Source organism: Patella vulgata, chromosome 1, assembly GCF_932274485.2.
Source record: "Patella vulgata chromosome 1, xgPatVulg1.2, whole genome shotgun sequence".
Lineage (NCBI taxonomy): Eukaryota > Metazoa > Mollusca > Gastropoda > Patellidae > Patella > Patella vulgata.
This window is the reverse complement of record NC_065879.2, coordinates 30,000,433-30,022,311: the sequence shown is the minus strand read 5'-3', so window position 1 is coordinate 30,022,311 and position 21,879 is coordinate 30,000,433. Positions and strand designations below refer to the sequence as shown.

The 21,879-nt window shown below is 34.3% G+C and overlaps 1 protein-coding gene and 2 long non-coding RNA genes across 6 annotated transcripts; all 3 read left to right on the top strand.

Annotated features, from left to right (window-relative positions):
• On the top strand, nucleotides 1-4,848 carry LOC130011846 (uncharacterized). 4 transcript variants are annotated; one of them, XR_008787168.1, is made up of 5 exons: nucleotides 1-84; nucleotides 2,107-2,211; nucleotides 2,459-2,538; nucleotides 3,440-3,594; nucleotides 4,622-4,848. It is a non-coding gene; the product is annotated as an uncharacterized LOC130011846 (long non-coding RNA). The 4 variants fall into 4 exon arrangements; XR_008787162.1 differs by lacking the exon at nucleotides 1-84 and adding an exon at nucleotides 93-328; XR_008787174.1 differs by lacking the exon at nucleotides 2,107-2,211 and having other exon boundaries at nucleotides 16-84.
• A 1,552-nt stretch (nucleotides 4,849-6,400) lies between these two features.
• On the top strand, nucleotides 6,401-16,632 carry LOC126808911 (cytochrome P450 3A19). The gene is made up of 8 exons (XM_050534011.2): nucleotides 6,401-7,432; nucleotides 10,091-10,203; nucleotides 11,259-11,371; nucleotides 12,782-12,933; nucleotides 13,288-13,403; nucleotides 13,692-13,864; nucleotides 14,177-14,290; nucleotides 15,358-16,632. Exons 2-8 carry the CDS (start codon nucleotides 10,192-10,194, stop codon nucleotides 15,620-15,622), a joined length of 945 nt encoding a protein of 314 aa, XP_050389968.1. The 5' UTR covers nucleotides 6,401-7,432; nucleotides 10,091-10,191; the 3' UTR covers nucleotides 15,623-16,632.
• Nucleotides 16,633-18,263: 1,631 nt separating this feature from the next.
• LOC126809313 (uncharacterized) lies at nucleotides 18,264-19,870 on the top strand. The gene is made up of 2 exons (XR_008787136.1): nucleotides 18,264-18,415; nucleotides 19,716-19,870. It is a non-coding gene; the product is annotated as an uncharacterized LOC126809313 (long non-coding RNA).
• The last annotated feature ends 2,009 nt before the right edge of the window (nucleotides 19,871-21,879 follow it).

Here is a 21,879-nt window from a genome sequence, read left to right as displayed (position 1 = left end):
ACGTTTAATATGTTAGCCTGGATGAGCGAGACAACAGTGAACTTCTGACCCCAGAACTTACCATCGAACTAAACACTTGCACAGGTACGCATAATAAAAGGTTGTCTTTAATTTTAAACTACGACTGTTATCCTGTTTTAATGTCACCTTGCAAACCACATTGCTTGTGTTATACGCTCACATTTAACGTGGACATTTGTTGTCATCGGCGTTCAATGATGGTCCACAATCCAGTCTATCATCTATGTCAGATCTGTGAGATCAAAGTTTATTTCGGATCAACTTGCCAGTGGTGCAAGACAAGGACATCCCTCTAGTCTTTCGGATGGTAAAAAAATCAGCGTGTCGCTGTATGTACACATTGACAATTAGAATTTGATATGACTATAATATATATACTTTGTGCTGCTGTCCCGTAAAAATTTCCCTCATAGTCATAGCAACTGAACAAGTAAACTATACGTATAGCATGATACAATAGAGAGGTTCCGCAACCAGTACGAAGTACGAACACGGCTTCATACTCCGTTTTTGACAGGTTCCGCAACCAGTACGAACTACGAACAGGGCTTTGTACTTCGTAAAAAAATATCAAATTAATTTAAATTTTAGTCTCCAAGAAGTCCATTGCAATGTGTTCTTATTAAATTCGAGAGGATTCGACCTCGTGGCCGAGTGTCAAAAAAAACAGATTTCACAGCCCGAAAATTTGCCCAAAATCAAAACAATTGCCGATCACTTTGACGCTTATCAACCTTATACTGAACTGTAAATGTTCAGGCTTTCTATAATACCATAAAATTACGAATTTCATCCACAAATCAGCAAGAAAATCACGATTTCGTAACTCGTTTTATAACCCTGAACTTTTCCAGAAATCTTCGTAGAAAAATGACGAACCGAAGGTCGCTTATGTCAATGAGAACACATGAAGTGATGACGTCAGCACAAAAACACTTCGTAGTTCGTACTGGTTGTAGAATCTCTCTTTTGCCCCCTCCCCAGCTCAGCTACATAAAAAAATTTGTAAAGCAATAGTTATAAATTTGATGGAGATTACAGGCCTATTAGGGCAACGTTGCTGTCTGAGCAGATTTTCTCTCATTCCATACTTCTTCATTAGCACGTTTCGTGCAGAAAAATACATTAAACTTTAAACCCCATTTAAGTTCATTCCATTTTGTTTGCCTTCCTCTGGTACGCATTCTTAATTTTTGTGATATTTTGGTGTTTGACACAGTCACGGTCTGTTTTTGTTTTTATATGTTGCTTCCTTAAAGTTTCCTGTCAAAATCATGCAGAACTGATTTTATTGCAGATCAGTAAAAGTCAAAACTAAAATGTAGCACACAGTTGGTACATGTATTTAGTAAAATTCCACAGTTTCTGTGCTTTGCCAAAGTGACATCTGGTTACCCCAGATATACGCCAATCTGGTTAAAACACAGATCCTATTTCGTTTCGTTTTTATAGTTCAAAATTTCGTTTTACTTGTCTTTACTAGACTTGGATCTGGAAGAGTTGTTATTTAACTCGTGTTCTGAATGGTGTCAGGGATAAACCAATGAAACGGTCTGTTACGGCGAGCTTTAGGCATGTTTTGCACGGAACTGTGGGTAATCCACTAGTAACATCAATGCTGATTGGTTAATCAAATGTCTGACGTCATAGGGTCATAAGTCGGTCTTTGGACCCCTGACGTGACCCATGGCTATAACTTGTCACATCTTCGTGTAGGCTAGTGTAGGCCATCGAAAGTATAGAAAACGAAACGAAATATAGATCTGTATTTTAATCAGATTGGATATACGCCAAAATGATGATAGACTCCCCACCCCCACCCACAAAGATACATTGTCACAGGAACCTGGCAAATATCCTGGATCTGCCCCTCTTTTTGCTGAAACCTGTCCATACTGCTTGTAATGCTTCTCAGCACGATAGACACCAGAGTTTTGGTCAGATTTTTCTGAAACTTTCAGGAAGCTTGTATTATGATAAGATGATCCATATTTCTCTTCGTCAAAATCTGACTAATATTTTATACTGCACATTAATATGGATGTATATTATAATTAATGGATCTTTTTCTTATTTGGCTTGAAGCAAAGGGCACCACCCCAGGATCCACTACTGCCACAAGTAACAAAGTCATCCAAATTCCAGTCCTTCAGGTTTAAAGGGGAGCATTTGATCCTGCATATATTTAAGGTATCAGGAGTTTTTTTTATGGCTCTCGCACAATTCTATAAACATGAAGGACTGAAATTCATCGTCAACAGATGCCACAGCCCAAATTTTTCAAAATCTATTTTGAAATGTGTGCAAGCCTTAAAAAGTAAAATTTTTTGGGAAGAGAAGACAGGCCAGGATTATTTAACAGTATGACCATATTTTAAGGAAAGGTCATATTATAAATCGAGTTATAATGCATAATAATTTTAATATACTTTTTCAGCATCTCATAATACCAATAAAAATAATCAGCAAAGAAGGTGATGACTGGTAGTGTTAACATAAATATATGAAAAATGGAAGGTTTGTATATCAGGGATATGGATTATGAGTTGGGGGAGGGGGGCTGATTGGTTTAATCAAGTGACATGGTTTCGATTCCCTGCTTGTACATGACAAGATTTAGGGTTGCCTGTCCAACCTCGTGGGTTTTCTCTGGGTCCTACAGTTCCTTCTCTTGCAAATTATTGGAATAAAATTGAACAATATGTTAGTCCCGAATGGACCTATGAGGTTGGACAGGCAACCCTAAGTCTGTGTCGAGTGGACGTTAAACCCCATTTCTTTCTCTCTCTCTCTCTCTCTCTCTCTCTCTCTCTGGGTCCTACAGTTCCTTCTCTTGCGAATTATTGGAATAAAATTGAACGATATGTTAGTCCTGTAATGATATAGTTTGTGTTGGGTGGATGTTAAACCCCATTTCTCTCTTGTATATTTTTACTAATACGTGTACACAGTTACCTTAATACCCTAAGTGAAACAAGATTAAGGGAAGGGATATTGAAATGGGTTCAGTTCTTCTGTCCCTGTTTTCTTTCCAGACCATATTTCTACAACCAACCAAAATATTTTTTGAAGCTTGAATGGTTTTTGTGCTTCCACTTATGTAAGGGTCAATCTTGTTGTCTGCCTCCAACATCAAAGAAATGAACATCATATGTGTATGAAGCGATAAGAAAAAGTGTTTCATGTGTGTATGAAACGATAGAGAAAGAGTTCATGTGTGTATGAAACGATAGAGAAAGAGTTCATGTGTGTATGAAACGATAGAAAAAGAATTCATTACACAATGATAGAGAAAGAGTTCATGTGTGTATACTATGAAACGATAGAAAAATAGTTCATGTGTGTATGAAACAATAGAAAGAGTTCATTTCGAGATGCATGTTGTATAAAAGTTACCGTAATTTTTTGTTTGTTTTAGTTTTCAGTGAAAAATTGGGAGAACTGGTAAATTTATATCTTGATTTACAGCGTAATTTAACATGGAAAGATGTAGTTTTATACTCAAGTGTTCCTGTTATTACATGGTATACTTATAGAATATTGATACAACCATTCTTATCTCCTCTTAGAAAGGTAAAAAAAAATATTGATAATAGACTCAGACCTCATGTGCATAAACATTTTTATATGCCCACATGGAAATTTATATGCATTATTTAGATTAGTGAAACAAAGAAGCCTATTGAATTTCAGCAATTTTTGTCAATTACTTTTAGAAATCTGGCCCGTGTTTCACTTTGTTGAACCCCTTGTGAATGCTCTAATGACAAAAGTTATCATCCGAAGTGTGTTAAATTTAAATGCATTATTGAGATTAGTAAAACGAAGAAGTCTATTGAATTTAAGCAATTTCTGTTAATAACTTCTACAGTTATGAGCCTTGTTTCAGTTTGTTGAACCTTTTGAACAATTCGATCTGTATGAAATTGATATCAGTGTCTTGTAAATGCTCCTATTACCAACAAAAGTATAAATATGTGACAACCCTTGTTGACTGTTCGGATGATTTAGCTACTGTGGGCATATGTTTTGTTGCCTGGCAACCTACCTTATAAAAAGAAGACCAATTTTTCATGGCAGGAATTTTTCCTGCAGGAATTTCTCCTAGGTGACAATTGCAGCAAAGAACTATTACCCTGCTCACATTAATATGAAATAAATTAAATGGGGTTTTAACGTCCTACTGTTTTGCTCCTAAACTGGGCTAATGAAGACGGGCATACGCCATACTCTTATATCGAATTCCAACTGCCAAGGGATCTTTTACGTGCACGCCAATGTGTACACGGGACCTCGCTTTTTTCGTCCCATCCGAACGACTAATCAGCTGTCCTTGTCAGGCCCTCTGTCCTGCATCACTGACAAGGGGAAACCACGCCGAAAAATCTGGATGAACCCGACCTCCAGATTTTGACGATATTTATTTGAAGATAGTCTGTGTTTAGGGGGGTTGGTTGGCCGAGTAGTTAGCACATGCGCGCAGTATCATAAGGCCTGTTATTGAGTCGATTCAGCCGTCCCCCCCACCCCCCCGACATGATTAGGCCTCAATGACTGATGTAACTGTAAGATTTTAGAACCATATATTTTTGTATTGTAGATTCCAGGAAGGCCATATGTACCTATTGTTGGTAACATGTTTGAAGCATTACAGAAAGAAGCAATGTCAAATACAATTGAGTAAGTAACTGAATAGACAAACAACTTTATTTGTATGAATTATCAGCTCAGAGTTCTGTTAACCCTTTAGATACCATATCATCTTGATCGTTTGCTACTTTTGATATTACCAAATCGAACTGATTGATCGCCCCTGAATTGACAGAGTGCCTATAATTGTAAATAGTTGATGATGGCAATATTCAAGACATTTAAGTGTTAACGATACCAGTTTGCTATTTAACTCTTTCCCTGTCACTAGGCCAATTGTTTAGAAAAGTGTACCAGTTGATAGGCCCTTAAAGTTGCAATTTCATATTTTTACATTATATTTTTAAAATTTATTAAAAAAAAAGCCTTAAAATCAGCGCTCACGCTGTCGATCGCCATTTCCGCCAATTGCGATAAAAATATATGGCGATAACTTTTTCTTGTATGGCGATTCTTTTTTGACCGTGGCGATAAATTTTTCTTGCCACAAAGCTTTGATTTCCACGCCGTGCATACACACGGTCGTTACAGTCTATTGCACTTGGCTGAGTCAGTTATCAATCAATTGGGTACCAATAATAGAGATATCTTTTGTCTATTATTCAATCTTGGATTAGTGTTGATTACTATTTACAGTAAGAGTAGTAATTAAACTAATTAAGGGACAAAAGATTTAATTATTTGTCTTCAATTAAGAATCGGTGATTTTTTTGACGGTTTCTATATATTCAAAATGGCGGACACTGTGAATAATACTCGTTCGATTTGTTTGGGATTATTGGATTATGACGTCTGTTTTATCTTTTTCTTACTCCTGTTGCCCGTATCATTAATAAATGAAGCCAGGTCTGTTGTTCCAGTTTATAAATGCGTATATATTCTTTGGGTTGTCGAAAGTCAGTTATCATCAAATCACATGCCATGGGTCATAGCGAAAAATTAAACAGCCTTCGTCAACGTCCAATAGAAGAATGTCAGATTTTATTTAGTATGTCACCACCAAAATGCTCCAAGTCTACAGATGATACTGACATGATCAGCTCTCATCCATCTAATAATATTACATCCTTGAATGTTGAAGCAATATCAGCTTCTACACTAGGTCTGCATTTTAGTTTACCTCAAAAGTTTGCGACAGAAAAATTTCAAAAAACATAAAATCTTAAAGTGGTTACCCCAGATGTTGAAATAGCTTTCAAAAAATAAGCTTCTGCAAAGCAGACAGGCATTTTGTAAATTATAATACCATATGTATATTGTATATATTACTGAAAAAATATAATAGATACTTTTTTTTTGGCGGAAAAAATATATGGCTAATAAATTAAAATGAGAAATTGGCGGAAAAAAAATGAAACCCAGAGTGAGCACTGCTTAAAATAGATGGTATCTATAAACAGTCCTACCTTGTTAAAGAATAATCCTATTAATCCTATAATTCACTATTGCCAGTTGAGGAATTGGCAAAAATATCATTTTCCTCTTCAAATTCAAACGTTTGAGGATAGCTACTCCATGGTGGAGAATAGAAAACAATGGAGGTAATTGTGTTATTATTTCCGGTGTAAATGAGTTTTAAGTGTGAGAATGACACTTATGATCGTGTAATAGTGAGTTGACAACATATTGAGCAAAAGACATAGAAATAATTATGTTTTGACTTTCTTAGAAAGCCACAAAACAGTGGCGAGTACCAAATTTATTCCTTGATTATCTTTTGAAGCACAAGTCATCAACTGATTGTTTTAGAATTGGTATATGTTGTTTACATTACTGAGATGGAGAGGCCTAGCTGTGTAGTCGTTCGGATTGGACGAAAAAGCAAGGTCCCATGTACACATTGGCTTGCAAGTAAAATATCCCTTGACAGTTGGAATTCAATATAAGAGTAGGCCGTAGTGCTGCTATCCGGGCATAATTTCCCTCATGGCACACTGTATGGCGTATGCCCGTCTTCATTAGCCCAGTTCGGAGCAGAACAGTAGGACGTTAAACCCCATTTCATTTCATTTCTGTTTAATTTCAATAATTTCTGTTAATAACTTCTAGAGTTATGTCCCTTATTTCACTTTGTTGCACCTTGTTGCACTTTGTGATTAGTGAAACTACGAAGCCTATTGAATTATAGCAATTTACGATAATTACTTCTAGAGTTATGGCCCTTGTTTTACTTTGTTCACTATTGTTAATGCTCGATTGATGAGAGGTATCATCTGATGTGTATGAAATTTATATGGATCATTTAAATTTGTGAAACGGAGGTCTATTGAATTTCAGCAAATTCTGTCAATTATTTCTAGAGTTATGACCCCTGTTTTACTTTGTGAACCTTGTGAACATTAAAATGACAAAAGTTATCATCTAATCTGTATGAAATTTATATGCATTATTTAAATTAGTAAAAATGAAAAAGCCTGTCAAATTTCAAAATTTTCTGTTAATTACTTCTGGAGTTGAGGCCCTTGTTTTAATTTGTAGAACCTTGTTAACCCTCAAACGACAAAAATTATGATTTGATCTGTATGAGTGTCTTGTAAATACCCCCAATTACCTACAAAGAATAAATATAAGACAACCCTTGTCAACCACTTAGATGATTTAGCTGCTGTGTGTGCATGTTTCTTTGCCTGGCCACCTATCTTTACTTGTTTTAGACCTATTGCGAGGATTTTACCAGGATTTGTATTAACAACAGTTAATGAAGAACACAAATCGTTACGTAGATTACTTAATCCAGTATTTAGCAGAGCAGTTGTAGATTGTAAGTTGTAGATTTGAGACTATAGTATTTAATTATTTATTTAAAATGAATTGATCCCTTACATTTTACTTTTTGATACAATTAAATTTGATGTGTACCTCAGAATCAGATACTAATTTGTCTTTTGTGTGTTCCTCAATTGATTGCTCACAACACTTTATTCATTTATTTTTATACGCCCACATTGAAATGTGGTCGTATATTGTCGTCGCCCCCGTCCGTCCGTCCGTCCGGCGTCCACAATTGCTTGTGGACGCTCTAGAGGCTAAAGTTAATATCCAATTGACTTTAAATTTATATACAGTGTTTAAGGCCATGAGACGAAGAATCCTATTGATTTTCGGCGATTTCCGATAATTACTGCCAGAGTTATGGCCCTTGATCACTTCAAAAAATCTTGTGGACGCTCTAGAGGCTAAAGTTAATATCCGATTGACTTTAAATTTATACACCGTGTTTAAGGTCATGAGGCGAAGAAGCCTATTGATTTTCAGCGATTTCCGATAATAACTGCCAGAGTTATGGCCCTTGATCACTTAAAAAAATCTTGTGGACGCTCTGGAGGCCAAGGTTAATATCCGATTGACTGTAAATTTATACACAGTGTTTAAGGTCATGAGACGAAGAAGTTTATTCATTTTCATTGGTTTTCGATAATTACTGCCAGAGTTATGGCCCTTGATCACTTAAAAAAATCTTGTGGATGCTCTAGAGGCTGAAGTTGATATCTAATTGACTTTAAATTTATACACAATGTTTGAGGTCATGAGAAGAAGAATCCTATTGATTTTCAAAGATTTCCGTAGTATTACTGCCAAAGTTATGGCCCTTGATCACTTTGAAAAAGTTTTAGTGTATAATAAATTTTTCATTACCGAAAAAAGTAAAAATACGCGACAACACTTGTTGACTGCCCGGACGATTTAGCTGCTGTGGGCGTATGTTTTGTTGCCTGGCAACCTATCTTTAGCTTTTCCAAAATCCTATCCAGATTATCGCTCTTATTATTGTTAAGCTTGTTGACATTCTGACTCATGACGTTAACTGGCAGACTATCACCTTTCAGAAGACGACCACAATCAAGACTTGTTGCATTATGTTTTTCTTGTATATCAATTTTCATTTGTGTGAAGCCTGTATTATTACAGACTCAAGACTGTATAGTGCAGTGGACACTTACGGCTGGCCCCCACATTTATTCATCTGAACTGATATGTGTTGTTTATTTCTTGCAATGCCTGTGTAGCTTGCCTTGTCCACAGGTTTGCCTTATCGGTTTGGTTTGCGTGTAGTGCGGTTTCTTCTGCACTTACTAATAGAGAGAGAGACTTTAAAAAGGGCGTTTTTTTTTAACCTTGAACAAGACATAAATGGTTCTAAAAGCACATATTAATGTAATATGAATGTATGTAAAGTGATTTAACCTTGAACAAGACATAAATGGTTCTAAAAGCACATATTAATGTAATATGAATGTATGTAAAGTGATTTATATTCAATTTTTGAAAAAAAATTGTAATTTCTAATCAATTATGTTCTGTAAAACAGGTCAAATTCAACTGATTTTCAAATGTTAATTGTGTCTTAAATATTGGATATTAGGATCCTTTAGTTTCTCAGCAAGATAACATCATCATTATTATTGAAATTGACCAATATTGAATTCTAATTGGTGTTTTTAATTTCGAATATTATGGAAAATATTGAGTTAGAGACTTAGCTCCTTTAACTTCCACTGAACCCAAACCAGGTCATTTCGGGATAAACATACGGTACAATTTTATTTCTTTATCCCATTTTTTAATACACCCACATAGAAATGTGGTTGTATATTGCCGTCGCCTCCATCTGTCCAATGGTGGGTCTGTCTGTCATCCACACTTTCTTGTGAACACTCTACAGACTCAATATGATCTGATTGTTTTGAAATGGATATATGTTATTTACATTAAATACGTCTAGAATTATGGCCCTTGTTTCACTTTGTTGAACCTTGTGAATGCTCGAATGATAAAAGTCGTCATCCGAATGAAAAAGGCTGTCAAACTTCAACGATTTTTGTAAATTACTTCCAGAGTTAAAGTCCCTTGTTTCATTTTGTAGCACCTTGTTAACCCTCAAAGGACGAAAATTATAATCAGGGGCCTGTTTCACGAAATTTTAACTAAGATAAAATCCAAATTTTAATGATTTGATTGGATAATATAAGATTGATTTTAGTGCTTAGCCAATCAAAATTGAAGTATCTACTAAAATTTGGATTTTAACTTTAGTTAAAATTTCGTGAAACAGGCCCCTGATCAGTATGAAATTGCCTTGTATATTACCCCCATTACATTCAAAAGATTAAATATGCAACAACCCTTGTTGACCGCTCAGACGATTTAGCTGCTGTGGGCGTATGTTTCGTTGCCTGGCAACCTATCTTTGCTATTTGGAGATATAGATTCGCCAGTTGGCATACTGTAGGCCCTTTGTTTGTAGCATTGTAAGCTACCTGTTAACAGGAGTTATCTCTCTTAAACCTTCTTTTGTCCTCCACCATTTTTACGAAATGTAAACGTTTTGTAAGATGTCATAGAATATACCATCTTTATCCGTTGGGTGTTGTTGCTTATAGTTTAACCGTGGGACTGCTGACTGGTGATTATTTTTCAGCTTTCATCAGTGTATTTGAACAGGCAACAAAACGAGTGATAGAGAACTGGAATGTGGAGCTTAAAGACAATAATATTTGTGAAATTGAAGCGCAGCAATATATGTGTAGATTGGTAAGATGTTTTTCTATTGCTGTATTAATTGTTGCTTTTTTTGAGCCACGGTGGTAAGACGTTGGCTTGCTAACCTTGAGGTCCTGTGTTCAATCCCTGAATTGGCCGAGAAAGTTCATCAGGATTTTTTGGTGTGGTTTCCCCTTGAAAGGGGAAATGTATAGTCCTTCGGATGGTATCGGTATGGAAAACTGAGGTGCTATGTACGCTATAGCGCTGCAGTCTGGGCGGCAAAATTTCCCTGATAGCACACTGCATGGCATATGCCCGTCTTCATTAGCCCAGTCGGTAGGATGTAAAACCCCATTTCGTTTCATTTCTAATCCTGGCTTGGCAGTTGGCATCTTGATTGACTAATGTATATTTTTGTATTGTTATTTTTATCTAATTGGGTCAAGGGCTTATGTCATACTCCGGTTTTTGTCTGTTGTCTAGTATAGCACCACATGTCATATATTACAGTCTGTCCATCATATTTTTTTTATCGTTCTTGGGAGTTTTTATATATTTTATATAAAACTAGATTCTCTAGTTGTTTATCAGTTATTTGCAGAATAATTGCCCTTTGCATTAAAACCTTGTTAGCCCTCTACAGGCCACAGTTTCTGAAATGTTTTTTTTTTTTTTTTTTTTTTAACTCAACTGCTCATAGATATAAATGCAAAATGTATGTGTCATACATCAATTATTTGCAGAGAGTAATTGCCCTTCTGATCGAAACCTTGTATTCGCTCTAAAGGCCAAAGTTTCTGAAAGTTTTTTTTTTTCAAATTCACTAAATTATGTGAATGTCTTGACTAATTTAGATGATGAGAATATTTTGCTGTTTCCGATTAAGTGAGTGATGAAACTTGGTGTATAAACAATTTAATTGCTAGAGGCTTTATAAAATGATAAATGTGTAAGTAATTGTTGAGTGTCATCTATTTCATTTTGGGAATGAGACGGGACATTCAGCCCCATATTTGGCTTGCTCACATATTTATATGTGTGTGATTATTTATTATTTATAGTTGTTTGAAATATTATATACAGTATTATTGGGGGTTTTTCAGGGTATTGATGCCATATGTGAATGTGGTTTTGATTATAAAATGAATTCTGTATCAGAACCCCATGCAGCTGGTGTTATGAGTTTTAGAAGACTATTGGTATCGTTCCGTACAAGGTAATAAAACCTACCTCTATATTTAGTTATCCACGTTAAAGTGGGTATATTGTTGTCACGTCTGTTTGTTTTTCCATCCAGACCTGAACTTGAATTCTTCTTATATTCTGACAGTAGATTTCAGAGTACAAATGAACACTCAAAGCAGTCCTGGTGACACTACTGCGATTTCAAAAACCTATATTCTACTGTCAGTTGGTCATTGCTATATTTTGTATGCAATTGATTGTGAACACACGACAGGTCAGAGTTCTTCTTGTTATAAATATACTAATCAACAATCCCACTGTATTCACATTCACAAGCTGTTATAAGCTGAACATAAACTAGGAGATAACTTTGAAATGTGTTATATCATTGAAAAGTACTTATAAGCTTTATTAATAGGCTTCTTCTTTGATCTTTTGGTCAATCTATCCAAATTTCAAAAAACAAAAAAATATCTGCTTCCGTAATGTGTGAACAGAAAATCAGCTAAAGAATTGTCTTTGAGCTTTTCAAGATGGATCGTGATTGTAACAATAACGATATATGTCTTTTGGAAAGTATTTGAATCTAAATGGATTCACACAATGGAAATGAAATGAAATGAGATGGAGTTTAACGTCCTACTGTTCTGCTCCGAACTGGGCTAATGAAGATAAGCATATGCCATACATTTTGCCCGGACATCAGTGCTACATCCTACTCTTGTATCGAATTCCAACTACCAAGGGAACTTTTACGTACATGCCAATGTGTAAACAGGACCTTTTTGAATATATTGTTTGTAATAAATCAATAATGTAACTAGTATTTTTGGATTTCTGTTAACAAGTTCCATGGGTACAGGAGGTTATATCATTTAATAGTTAAAGGGCTCCAAAGAAACCCGGGGGTCACGGTGGCTAAGTGGGTAAGACACTGGATCGCTAGCCTGGAGGTCGGGTGTTCGATCCCTGCATTGATCGAGAAAGTTCATCCAGATTTTCCGGCATGGTTCCCCCTTGTCAGTGATGCAGGACAGAGCGTCTGACAAGGGCAGCTGTCTAGTCATTCGGATGGGACAAAAAAATGAGGTCCCGTGTACACATTGGTGTGTACGTAAAAGATCCCTTGACAGTTGGAATTCGATATAAGAGTAGGCTGTAATACTGCTGTCTGGGCAAAATTTCCCTAATAGCACACTGTATGGCGTATGCCCGTCTTCCTTCACCCAGTTCGGAGCAGAACAGTAGGACTTTAAACCCCATTTCATTTCATTTCTAAAGAAACCTGGCATTGCAACATTGCTGTTCTAGTTTTCAAGTGGCCAAAAATACTAGGGGGAACAAAACTTCTTGATAAAATGTATTTTTGAAAAACCCAACCAATAAATGCTCCTTTACACATGGCAGAAACGTACAATAAGATAAATATTGATTTTTCCAGGTTGGTTGATATGATCCCTTTCTTCAATAAATTACCATTTAAGGATAATATACAAAGAAGAGAAGATTTGAAGTTCTTCAAGAAAAGTATCAACAATATGATAGCAGAAAAGAAAGCGATTATTAACAACACACAAAAGGAGAAGACAAATAGTAAGTTTGTTTATTAATACAAAAATACAAGTAAAATATGGTTATTAAATTTGTCTGTATGGTTCTGAGATCTGGCACGACATTCTGTGGTTTGGGGATAAATTTTAAAATACATTTTTATGGAGTATAATAAGTAAGATTAGAGTCAATGTATGAAACTTGCACAGAGACTTCAAAATTTTATAATGTGTATACACAAATAGTAAAAAAGCCAACCAAAACATGGACCTCCTCAATTTCAGTATTTGATTCCACCTTATTCCCATATTATCTCTCCTTAGACCACTATTTAAACAACATCTATAATTTAGTATTGGTAAAGGTGTATTTCACTGTTGTTTTTGTTTCAAACAGAAAAAAACGAAGATATACTGAGTATATTATTGAAGGCAAGAGATGAAAATGATAAAGGATTGTCCGATGATTCTCTTTCTGCACAAATTGGTGGCTTTCTGTTTGCTGGATTTGAGGTAAATTGATTTCAGGGATCAGATATTTTTATTTTGTCTCCCTCCTTTACAGATATGGGTTCACCTGTCTGTTTAACAAGTTTTAAAAAATTGCATTGAGAACTTATCGTGTACCACGTTCATAAACTTTAAACGTGAAAAGTAACCAGAAAGATAACTCCATAAAATGCATTTGTAAATTACGATCCATACCCCACTGACAAGGGGAAACAACCCTGGGATATAACAAGATCCACTGTGGTTCTCTTTAAGCATAAACTTAATTCAAAGTTTTTGATACTTTTTAAGACAACAAGTACAGCTTTAACCTGGATATTGTTAAACTTGGCAGAGCATGAAGATGTACAGGATAAAGTACGAGCAGAAATACAACAAGTACTGCCATCTAGTGACCAGCCTTTAACTAGAACAGATTTTGATAAACTGACTTATATGGTTTGTGTTATCAATGAAACATTGAGGTATGAATTTATCATATACAGTATGATATTATGGTTACCATATTTTATTTTTTTCTGAACTCTATCCATATAGAAGTCGAAGTGGTATACAAGACGAATGTTTTTCAATTCCACGGTAGAAATCTATTATCGAATTACGGGACTGTTATCCTACTCTAATACTGTTTCAGTGGTTAGCAAGAAAAGGTTATTCATTCTGATGCAAATGTTTAAATTTTTTGATGGTTCCTTAGTTGTAGTACACCCATTTAATTTGTACTATTGATATCAAATAAATGACAACTGATAATAAATAGCTTTATATCTTTATAGGTTATTTCCACCAGCTACTGTTTACTTCCGTCAATCAGTTAAAGATGATACATTAAACGGATATTTTATACCGGCTAAGACTATTATTGGTGTTAGTGTTAGCGGTTTACACAGGTACAGATACTCTTTTTTATTAGCTCATGCTGATATGTTTTCATATTATTGTATTCAAACATCCGTCCATCAATCAAAATCTTCTTGTGATTACACTAGAGATCATATCATATTAAAATATATTTATTACTAATACAGAGAAATCTATTGAATTTCAATGATAATTTCAATGTTAACTTCCAGATTTATTGATCAAGATCACTTTGTGGAGACTATTTAACACAATAGCAACAAACTTATAATCTCATCTGTTTGAAATTTATATGCATTGTTCAGATTAATGGGAAGAACAAACCAATTGAATTTCAACAGTTGCCATTAACTGCTTCCAGATTTATTGATCAAGATCACTTTGTGGAGACTATTTAACACAATAGCAACAAACTTATAATCTCATCTGTTTGAAATTTATATGCATTGTTCAGATTAATGGGAAGAACAAACCAATTGAATTTCAACAGTTGCCATTAACTGCTTCTACAGTTATCGCCTTTGCTCATTTTATAGAATCTAGCAACAAAAGTTATCATCTGACATGATCTGCTTAAAATATATATATATGCATTGTTCGTAAGAAGCCTATTGAATGCTTCAATAATGAAAATCATCGTCTAGTTTAGTTTAAATTTGATTTCCACCACCTTTCTAAGAAAGCAGGGAACTATTAAAATGACTTTACCGGTAACTATCTATCCATCACACTTATTGGGGCATGATAAATCTCCTTCTAAATGAGCTAGAATGTTCAAACTTGGTTTAGTTGTTCAAAAATCAAAAGGCGAAAAATGTTTTTACTGCATTTGATGATGAACATTTTGTGCCTAGGCTAAGGAGAGATAAGCAGTAAGGTTTTGCTTTTATTATCTAAAAATTCACAATGCACAACATTTATGGACTGTTCGAATAATTTTGCTGCTGTGGACATTTTCATTATCATAATGTGGACATTATGATAGGGCATTATGATAGCCTCCAGATGACTAAGCTGCTATGGGTGATTTCTGGGTTGCTTGGCAACCTGTCTGATGAATTTATCAATTAATTTTCATTTTCATTTCTTGTTACAGACACCCTGACAATTGGGAAAATCCAGATTCTTTCATTCCTGAAAGGTTTCAGGAGGAGTATGACCATTACAAATTTATGCCTTTTGCTCATGGGCCATTGATGTGTATTGGAAAAAGATTTGCTATGACTGAAATTCAAACAGTTCTCACTTTATTGTTAAGATCCTTCAAGTTTCATAAAGCCCCCTCTTATAAATACCGTCGAATTCAAAATCTTACAATGGTGCCTAATCCTCCTCTTGTACTGAGGATTGAAAAGATTTAAATTGTCTTGGTCTTTCAGTATGTTAACAAATAAAAAGGACATATGAAACGCGTCTTGGGTCCTAATGATCTCAGGACATGTCTATTGGACAATAACACCCCTCTAAATGCGAAACAGGAGGTGTTTATCTCCTAAATAATAATCAAAAGTGATTAATTAGATGGTAATAATATGTATCCTTGGTGACATAACAGTGGTATATAGTTATGTGACTGGATAGCTTTCTATTGTTAAAACCATTTACAGATATTGGTCATTTTAAAACTGTGTGACATGCCAGTGTAATTAATTAACAACCATTTATATAAATCATGCCAATTGTATTTATTTCATGACACAACCCTTTCGTGTTTTATAATATACTGTACATTTGTAAATAAATAAATTAGTATAGCATTTTATTTTGCTTATATTAAACTTATATATATATAATAATAATAAAAATAAGAGTTATGTTTTCTTATATTAATATAATACTAAATCTATGAGAGTACAGTTTGATACTGAAAATATATGAGTCTTTTTTTTTGCCATTTCTAACAATTTTGGCATATTTATTCCTTATACCGTAAGGATAGCAACTATATATTTTGGTGAATGTCAATCAAAGGAGGAATGTGGACATATATTGTAGCGGTAACAATGCTTTTGTTTTAAAAATAATTAAACGTAAAAATGGATGATTGAGGCTAGACTAAAATTCAAAAGCTAATATCTTAGTTCAGAATGGAGCAATATAATCCATGAAGGTCAATTATGTCCTCTAGTACAACCTGAAATTTTTCACCTGAAGCTTTATTATCATTATATATTATTTTTCTTTTAGTGAAATAATATAATACTAATTCTAAGATGATTTTTTTTTTTTTTTTTTTTTTGCTGCATAGATGTATGTTCATCATTTGTAATAATTTGGGTATTATGCTTAAAGATGTATTCCCTCAAGGTCATTTAGTGCAACTTGATTTTTTTTTTCTTCTAAACTTAAGCTGTATTAACCATGAATTGTTTCAAGAATTTATATATATATAAAAAAAGTCAATAAAAGTATATTTATAACACTGTTTGGTCACTTAATTACTTTCGTTGTCCCGCCCATTATAAAACTGTAATTGGGTTGATCACTTAATTGCTTTCAATTCATTCCCAGTACCGTCAAAGTGTTTGGAATTCGAGTTTGATAACCCATATCTTGATGTTCGATTCAGCATATTTGAGATGGTCAGACTATTGCCTATCCCAGCAGAGAACATTTTTTGTTACACTGTAGGAATTTTGAAAAACTGCGATCAGATTATCTATGTCCAGTTTTCTGCCAAAGATGGCACCAAGTCAAATGCAACATCAGACAAAATGATAGGGTTTGTTTTCTCATGACCCCATTGCTTCCAATCTTGTTAAAACACAGATCCTATTTCGTTTCGTTTTTATAGTTCAAAATTTCGTTTTACTTGTCTTTACTATACTTGGATCTGGAAGAGTTGTTATTTAACTCGTGTTCTGAATGGTGTCAGAGATAAGCCAATGAAACGGTCTGTTAGGGCGAACTTTAGGGGTTTTTTGCACGGAACTGTGGGTAATCAACTAGTAACATCAATGCTGATTGGTTAATCAAATGTCTGACATCATAGGGTCATAAGTCGGTCTTTTGACCCCTGATGTGACCTTTCGCTATAACTTGTCAGATCTTCATGTAGTGTAGGCCATCGAAAGTATAAAAAAACGAAACGAAATATAGATCTGTATTTTGATCAGATTGCATTGCTTCACACCAAATCTGAAAAAAATCTGATAAAACCGCTGTAAATTATACACAGTGTAATGAGACGAAGAGGCCTACTGATTTTCAACAATCTGATAATTACTGCCAGAGTTATCTTGCTCACTTTGAAAAATATTGTGGATGTTCTAGCTAGAGGCTGCAATTTCCGATAATTACTGCCAGAGTTATGGCCCTTGCTCACTTTGAAAAATATTGCGTGTGGATGCTCTGGAGACTTAAGTTAACATCTGATTGACTTTAAGTTTATACACAGTCATGAGACGAAGAATCCTATTGCTTTTTAACAATTTCCGATAATTACTGCCAGAGTTATGGCCCTTGATCACTTGAGAAATCTTGTAGATCATACTAGCTGTGTTAGCCTGAGGTATCCGATTGACTTTAGATTATACAAAGTAAGGTCATGATACAAAGACGCCTATTGCTTTTCAGGAATTTATGATAATTAAAAAAAAAAAAAATATATGCGACAACCGTTGTTGACTGCCTGGAAGACTTAGCTGCTGTGGGCGTATTTTTCGTTTCCTATGGCAACCTGTCTTCAAAGTTTTATTACGTATGTATTTAAGGCCTAACAAAAAAAAAACAACTAAAATCTACGCAATTTTGTTTCCTATGGGGGTATTAATTCACCTCTGGTTTCATTTATTATTGAAAAACAAATTGGTTGATTATCCTCAGCCTAGGGTTCAGTTAATAATATACGTCATTGATAGAGACCAACAAAACCCAGCTGTCAAACGCACTCGGCAAACCTCAGCATTAGACGCGTAGTATCTGTGGAGGTTTGCCGAATGCTGTCAAACGATGTCAATTGTCACGTGTAAATCACATGATTATAACTAGTGCGCGCGCTGTTTCATTACTGACGTGGCTTTCCTGCAAAACATAGGCTCGATTATTAAGTCGGTTTTGTTATTTGATAATATACATAGTACTGGATGATCGTTACGACCAAAACAATAGTCATTCGTCGTCCTCAATTCTTCACCATTTTCTTGTGTGATTAGGTAAGTTGCATCACTGTATGTTTGCAAACAATGTAGACCTGTAAATAAACTAACTTCATGCTAGCTAGAAGGTAGAGAGCGGTGCGTGGCAGGTTAATGAAAAGCTGGACTAGTTCAGTTGAGTGGTTTGTTTGCTAGGAGTCAAATTCATTTCCGTTCATTGCCATCATCATCATGTAGAGTACCGAATGTATATTGTCGGTATTAAAATATCTCGGCCTATTACAAAGTCAAAGGGAGAGGTATTTTCACCCACGAGTGACTGGTTTCTTTGAAGTTTTTGGTTAGGTTTATGTACTATTGAAAATTAAACAATCAAAAGTGATAGGTATCGTGATATATGTATGTATTAGAACTAGAGATAGAACCCAAATCTTTATTTATTTATTTATTTATTAATAATAATGTCAATGGAGTCCTACCAAGTTCCTAGTTTAAACCTAGGCGAGATATAAAAAAACAACAACCCCAAAACAAAAATAACAACAAAAACAACCAAACCTTCAAAGAATTGACATTAAATATCACATTAATTGAAATATCTGTACTTGATTTTTGATTTCATACCATATTGTAAATTAGGTCTGGCAATTGTAACAATTGTTGCAAATTAGTTAGATCTACTAACATTATGATATAACAATGATTTATTTCCTTTAGTTCTAAGGAAGCAGAATCCCAATATTAATATTTCTGAGGTAACTTTATACAATGTTTGTGTATCCTGTAGTTCTAACACCAATATTAAATTACTGTGGGACACTTTACATGTACATGTATGTATATAATATTTTCTATTCTCAAACATTATAAATATCTGCAATTCTTTAATCTTTAATAACAAATATTTGAGGTGTGAGAAGTTGATTCAGGTAGTAGGATGCAAAATACATGTAGATTGTATCTAGTTATGTTGTTACACCAAAATGACAACCTCTGACATTTCGAGCATAAAAAGTAATGAAAATAACACATCACAGTTGGGTCTTGTTTACCTTTGGAAGGGGGTACAAATAACCTCAAATTATTCCTGTGTTTACACAAATATACTTTAATAGGTCAAAGTTACTCTACATGACTACAGAAATGAAAAGAATATTTGAATGAGTTTGAAAATGTGATCAATGCAGATTTCTCAATATTTTAAGAGCAGCAAACCTATATTTGTTTTGGTTAGGAATGAATTTGAGGCATAGAAGATAGGTATCCTATCGCAGTGGGGAGTATCGCCGTGTATGTAGTACCCTTTTAACCTTCACCCAAAATTGTATTTTTAACTTTAAACTGTTCTATATTTCAGATCCTGTCTGAACAAACGGATTTGTGTGCATTATAATTCTTGGTGCTAAAACAACCCCCACAAAAAAACCCATCAAAAATCAAAGAAACATCAGTTTAAGAATCCATTGCTTTTTTAAAAAAAAAACCCCAAGATGTCTGATTTTGATCCTTGTGAATGTATATGGAATCATGAAACAGCCATGCAGCGTCTGATGAACCTGCTGCGTAATTCACAGGACACTTGTACGGACACACAATGTTATGATTCATTGCCAGGCGAGACTAACATGCCAGGAGCAGGATTTAATACCATGATGATGATGATGATAGGTTGGCTTGTGGTAGCCACTGCTCTCTTTTTACTCCGCCCCTCTAGTCTACGGAATCGTGGTGATGGTAAGCCAAGCAGAAATGACCATAATCAACCACCACCACCACCTCCTGCACCTCCAGCACATTAATACAAATGTTAAAGTTTGGAAGGAGTGATAATTTGTGGAGGGGTAAGAGACTGGAGGACTTGAATCATTTAGTAGACTTTATCTTCATCACTGCACAAGTTATACAATTTTTTACCCAGTGAAATTGTCGGATATTTTATATTTCAAGTTCTTGGATTTGATGTGGTAGCCTGTTAAGACAACTCCTGAATTCATATGCTGTGATTTTACATTCAAGGAAATTTATATATTTGTTTAAATTACCTATTTCTGAGGGAGAGGTCATATTTGTATTTCAATCATAATAAATAATGTGCTTGTACTTATGTCTGATTGCTAACTGTTAAAGCTTTACGGGATGTTCAAAGGTTAGCTAACATCTACTTAGGAAACCACAGAATCATCATGTTGCATGCAGTTTCTAGATCGGTTTATGGTTTACAAACAGATATTTTATCCAGGTTAGGAAATTCAATTTTTGCATTTTAAAATAATGTAATAATGGAGGGAAGGGGAATGTAATAAACAGGAACAATACAAGCCTCATGTTCTCTGTATGATCTATGATAGCGAGTTCTCAGTTGAGAATTGCAGTGTAAGTCTGACATAATTTCAAATGTAAACATAAGTGACTGGAGCTATATTTGGGTGTAGGTGTAGGGGTTTCTATATTTTCATGTAGAAAGACTCTTTTTGATTCTGCCATTCCCTGATTATCTGCTAGTGACTGGCCAATCAAGCACTGTACAGACATGTACATGTAGGGGATTATGAATTTGAACATACTGTAGACCTATACTATCATACAAATTTTATTTGTAAATTTTTGAACTGTGATCTTGTAAATTCTTAAGTGTTTTGTATATTAGTTGCTTTAAACATTTTTATCTATAAGTAATTTATTATCAAAATATATTTTTGTAAATTTGGGATATGGTGAAATGTAGTCTATGAACTACATATATGAATTATGGTTCATCCTGAATTTAATAAGATCAATGGATATATATTGTGCAATTTTTTTCTTGTTATAGTTCAGTAGAATATTCAACCCAGTAGAATATTCAACCAGCAATTCATTATTATTTGATATTTTGATTTTGTTTTTACAGCACAGCTGTGTCTGTGCTCTTTGTCACACTGGTTATTGTACAGATTTATAATTTGTTAATGGATATAGATACATGTAATGCCAAATGACAGGTCTGTTGCTGCACTGTTAATATTTAGTTTTGGCCCCACTGTAAATATAACTTGATTATGTTAGAAATCTAGCATTGTTAATGCATGTACATGTAGGTATATTTGAACTTTTATATTAATACATGTACAATTTGTATTAATCAAAATGTTGTTTTATTTGATGGTTCCATAGTGCTATACTATTCCAATAAGTGAGAGAAACTTATGTAAGCTTATGCTACACATAATGTATGTTCCAATTTAGTTGATCACATGCAAAATGAAAGCAAGTGTATTAAGAAAGAATATTGTAACATGAATGAATTATTTAAATGTAGGGTTTCAAAATACTAAATCATACTTTGATGTTTTAAATAAGACTATTTTCTGCTCATATAGATGATGTATTATTATTTAATGTTTAAAAAATCTCACTGAATAAACTCTTGTTGTTACAGTTATTAACAAATTTATAGTTTATGTATGAAGACAAAATTGCGATTCTGGAAATAATGTAGATATAAGCAGGAAAAACTTATAAATGGTTGAAGCAATAATTGG

What these genes read in the sequence shown, in the direction of transcription:
- LOC126808911 (XM_050534011.2), top strand. An exon ending in TTGGTATCGTTCCGTACAAG is followed by an intron (nt 11,372 to 12,781) that starts GTAATAAAACCT and finishes TGATTTTTCCAG; the next exon opens with GTTGGTTGATATGATCCCTT. An exon ending in AGTGTTAGCGGTTTACACAG is followed by an intron (nt 14,291 to 15,357) that starts GTACAGATACTC and finishes TTCTTGTTACAG; the next exon opens with ACACCCTGACAATTGGGAAA.